General features: G+C 37.8%; 1 protein-coding gene across 5 annotated transcripts in view; it reads right to left on the bottom strand.

Moving 5' to 3' along the window:
* The window catches only part of fig4a (FIG4 phosphoinositide 5-phosphatase a), a 46,068-nt gene that overhangs the window by 37,885 nt on the left and 3,183 nt on the right, over window positions 1–5,000 (bottom strand). For all 5 annotated transcript variants that reach the window (XM_060883395.1, XM_060883399.1, XM_060883396.1 and 2 more), the window contains exons 4-6: window positions 4,458–4,581; window positions 1,500–1,656; window positions 326–376 (exon numbers count right to left, since the gene is read on the bottom strand). In XM_060883395.1, the coding sequence (XP_060739378.1) occupies window positions 326–376; window positions 1,500–1,656; window positions 4,458–4,581 (332 nt within the window). The remainder of the gene's footprint in view (window positions 1–325; window positions 377–1,499; window positions 1,657–4,457; window positions 4,582–5,000) is intronic.

The following is a 5,000-nucleotide window of genomic DNA, read 5'->3' as shown; positions in this document are numbered from 1 at the left end:
CTTATACGCTTATAAAAGAAAAAAAAAAGACAAGGACAAACAAACACAGCTACACGTACGAGCCGAGTAACAGAAACGTAACCAAAGACGATGATGGCGGATCTGCTACGCATCACAGGCTGACCTGCCCTGTGCTCATTATACTGTTACAGGATCAACTCTGATCTCAGGTGCTGCTAAATTAAGACTCGATCTTACCCTGTGTTCAGAACAGGACGTACCTAAACACACACACACACACACACACACACACACACACACACACACAGAAAGGAGGACACGTGACAGCTTAGTCGCTCTGTGGAGAACATCTGAGGACACTTACCTGAAATAGAAGTTACTGGACAGGTCCACATTTTGAAATATCCTCACATATCTGTAGAAATACATTGATGGTTAAAGAAAATTTAAAGGTAACAGAAAAAACAAACATGGTCCAGTAGTTCTGTCAAATAAGAAGAGATCAATCATGTTCCGCTTGTGATCGGCGAGCGACGAGGTACTGTATATATTTCCACCAAGGATTCGTAAAGGAACTGAAAATGTTCCATCTTAACCAACAGAAATGTTTATTAATATTCACATTAAACATGAGAATGGGGGAAATGGTTATTCAATTTATACAACTGAGTAGTTAAGGGTTTTATTCAAGGCCCCAGCAGTGGCAGCTTGAAGGTGTTGGGATCAGTAATCAGTTCAGTAATCACTGAGGTAGCACTTCCTGGAATCTGTAGCTACAGACACGAAAAGAAAACTGTCCAGTTTTGTGTTTGTTTCCACATACTCTCTGCTGCGTAGGAAAATCCTAAAGACACCACCATTTTCTGAAATACTGAAACCACCTCTCGGTCACAGAGATCATTTTTTTCCCCATTATAAAGTTGCATGGTGTTCCTATTAAAGTGGCCGGTGTGCTGTAAAGAAGTAGGTCAATGAAAGAATAAATGAAAGGGTTGGTCTTCAGAGTCAGAGAGAGTGTGAATGAGGTTAGTGTGACACACACTTAGGCCAGACAGCACGAGGCATCTGTTATACTGACACTCACACAAAGGGACTTTAGCCGTTTGTTCGTGTTCTTATGTGTTAACTTTTACGTTTTTGTGTGAAATTGGCATAGAAAGTGTGCATCTAATTTATACGTTCGCACCGGAGGAGGATGGTGGAAAAAGTAGGACAAAAGGAAAGAAAAGTGGGATGGAATGTCTGATCTACTAAACGTCATGTCAGAAAATTTCGAATGTTCTCGCTTTTCGCACAAAATTGGGCTACTTTTGAACTGGCAGTGTGGAGTAGGTTTTGATTTGGTATCGTCATTTGATATTATCACTAATACTCGTTCATATTATTCTACTTCAACACATTTATTTCCAGTCAGATTCATGCATTTTCATTTCATTCTAAACCTTTCAAATGCGTTTGCACCAAATGACTGCAGCTTGTAAACTTCTCCGAGTGCAAAAAACGCTGCAAAAGTATAAAACGTAGACGTAAAAACAAACCTGGCTTCGTCGGGATGTGTGACTCTGACCGAGTCATTAGGGATATAGATCATGTTGGTGTCTTCGATTTTATAGATGGAGTGACCACCGATGTCGGCCATCTTGCGTCGCTTGGTGATCAGAATGATATAGTAGCCTTCCAGGAAACGGACAAAGCCTACAAATGGATGAAGGAATATCCTATTAAGCAATAAGATATTTTAGCTATTGTTAGCCGTTATAGCTACTGCAACACTGATGTGATTATAAATTTTAAAAAAAATGTTTAATTAATGAATTAAAAAAAAGCAAGGTACTACAGTAAAGTAGGTATTGATCATCAGCTCGACTAGAAATATTTTTTATTAATTAAACTATTATTTTGTCGTCAGAAATTGAACAAAACCCATCTGCAGAGCAAAAAATCTTTTTACCACCAAAAAGTCACTGGGAGGGCAAACGTTAAGTCACATAGGTAGGCAAAACAAATCGAAATCGAATTTGTAATGAAAATTAAGAACAGCCAAGTATTGGAACGTATAAATGATAATAATAATTATTATAACTATAATTATAATTATTATTATTATTATTGTTATTATTAATGATTATAAATATTATTATCATTAATAATAACAATAATAATAATAATAATAATAATAATAATAATAATAACAATAATAATAATAATAATAATAATAATGATGATGATGGAATAAAAATGTTGCTGGTAAAAACTAAAAAATAAAATAAAATAAAATAAAATACAATTATTTTTTATTGTTATTATTATTAATATTAATAAATACATAAAAAATAAACTTTGTATCTTCACAGATCACAGAAAGGGGGGAAAAAAGAGGAACTGAAAAAGAAAAAAAAACGTCGAGAAATTTGCTCATCATGACTAACCAAAAGTAGAACATTACAGTGTTGACTGCTCAGAAAATAAGCAAAGACTATGATAACTAAAGATATGATATGTTCCAGGCCAATTATATGACACTGATGAAAAAAATGGCAGAAAGGAATTGCACAAAAAAAAGCTAGAAATAGGTCAATAATCCAGTTTTTCATGCCAAACTACCTGTGTTATACGATTGCGTCATTTGAAGCCTAATCCTTTTCTCCCACTTCAGGAAAGTGTTCAATACCACGGTAGGGTTGCGTAAGAGGTGTAATTGCGATAGGAGGCAAGCCGAGGATGAGAGCGCTGTGAAATCATCTTCATCGCGTAACAGTCAACAATGTAATTTATGTAGGTCAAAAAACGGGCAGCAATCATCCGTCCCTGTCACTTTCTTAAAGGTCATGCATTTTAGAGAGATGTAAAGATCGTCTAGAAAAGAAGAAAAACGTCTAGAAAGTAGCGGACCGCCTCTCTTTCTCTCTCACCCTCTCATTTCCTTATTTCTGTTAATAAAATACAATGTTTTGTTTAAACAGTACGATCCTTAGACGTGTGACGAACAGTGAGAAAATATTTCCAGCTAAACGCTATATGCTAAGTACTCGCAGTAATGATTAGAACAACAACAAACACTAGGCAGCACTTCGAAGCAGGAAAGTCTTGTCATCTCTACTAGCTATTTGTATTCAGGTAGCTATTACTTTGTATTAAAAGTATTAAAACCGCTATTGCTTCGTACAAATGCATTAAAACCGCACGCTTTCGATCGTTTTAAACCTCATGCTGTTAGCCTAGACCAGGGGTCGGTAACGTTAAACGCTCAAAGAGCCATTTGGACCCGTTTCCCACAGAAAAAAAAAAAAAAAAAACACAGGGAGCCACAAAACCCTTTTGACATCTAAAATGAAGAGAACACTACATATATCGTTTTTTTTACCTTTATGGAAAGTATAGAAAAAAATTGTAGTGTGTTCATTTATGAAATCAATGAACTGCTACCTAGTAAACGAAATTCAAACCGACCATCGAAAATATCCTCGCTAATGAATGTTTTTTTTTTCATTGGTTGTTGCATTAAATCTTACCCATATACAATAGTGCTATTTTCTGATTGGCTATTGTGTAGCCTCTTTTTTTGATTGGCTGATAAGTGACAGGCTTGACCAAGAGCTCCAGGGTTGACGCGCTTGATTCCTGCCCGGTTCCATAGAGACAGCGGTGCGGACTGATACATTTTGGGCGCTGCGGCTTATTAAATATATGATAAATAGTCAAAAAGTTTTTCTGCGTGAGAAATACGATGTGTGGCATGAAAAAAGACCCAAATGCGTGACTGTCACTCTCAATGTGTGACACTTGACAGCCCTGATCTTCGTATTCATGACATCAAAATTTTAACTTGCCGACTGCAGCAAACCAAAAATGCGTCTGCTTCTGTGTCTCGGATTTCACAAGTCTTTTCGCATATTTTGAGCGACAAACAAATTAAACACGGTTTATTTTAATGTCACAAGAGCATCATAATCTGTCTTTAATTTAGAATTACATTTTTTTAAAAACTAACTAACTAAAACAAAATAAGTTTAAATTAAATATTTATTTCCCAAATCTACAGGGAGCCGCAGCAGAGGAATAAAAGAGTCACTTGCGGCTCCGGAGCCGTGGGTTGCCAACCCCTGCAAAGCTCAGCAAAGCTCATCATCAGCAAAGCTAGGAGTAGCTACTTAAAAAAATAATAATAACGTGTCCATGATACATTCGAACCAAAAGCTTGGATGCCGTGACTGATAAACTATACTATTTCTATTCGGTTTGCAGCTGTAAATATACCAGCTGCTCAGAAAAATGTCACAACCCGCAAATTTATTCATTTATTTTAAGTGCACGACTTCATCTATTCCCACGTCGTTTCTAGTCTGATTTCCGTGACCCTTCGGAGTACAACTTGACATTTCCGCCCAAAGGAGCGAGACGACTGAACACATCGAGTGACGAGAAAGGGAAGATTTGTCAAAACCTCTCAACTCACAAGCAGTCTGATTTTTTTAGTATTATTATTAGCACCTTACCTACAATTCCAAAAGCATTCACAGCTCTGGAAAGCCCAGAGGAACCCTTCTGTCCGATCTTAGTACGGTTTCCAAGGTCCAGCCTTCCCAAAAGCTCTCGGACTTCCTGCTGACTGTATACATGCTGAACATACGCAACATACACATGAAATACATGCAGGAAAACAAGAGCTTGGTCGTATTAAATGCATTTTTAAGTATATTTATACATAATTTATGTAACCATGAAGCATGGAAAAGCAACAGGGTGTGATGTGAAACACTCTCTCTCTCTCACTCATTTTCTACCGCTTATCCGAACTACCTCGGGTCACGGGGAGCCTGTGCCTATCTCAGGCGTCATCGGGCATCAAGGCAGGATACACCCTGGACGGAGTGCCAACCCATCACAGGGCACACACACACTCTCATTCACTCACGCAATCACACACTACGGACAATTTTCCAGAGATGCCAATCAACCTACCATGCATGTCTTTGGACCGGGGGAGGAAACCGGAGTACCCGGAGGAAACCCCCGAGGCACGGGGAGAACATGCAAAC

Source organism: Tachysurus vachellii, chromosome 12 (genome assembly GCF_030014155.1).
Source record: "Tachysurus vachellii isolate PV-2020 chromosome 12, HZAU_Pvac_v1, whole genome shotgun sequence".
Classification (NCBI taxonomy): domain Eukaryota; kingdom Metazoa; phylum Chordata; class Actinopteri; order Siluriformes; family Bagridae; genus Tachysurus; species Tachysurus vachellii.
The sequence above is the reverse complement of the archived record's forward strand: the minus strand, read 5'-3'. Positions and strand labels throughout refer to the sequence as shown.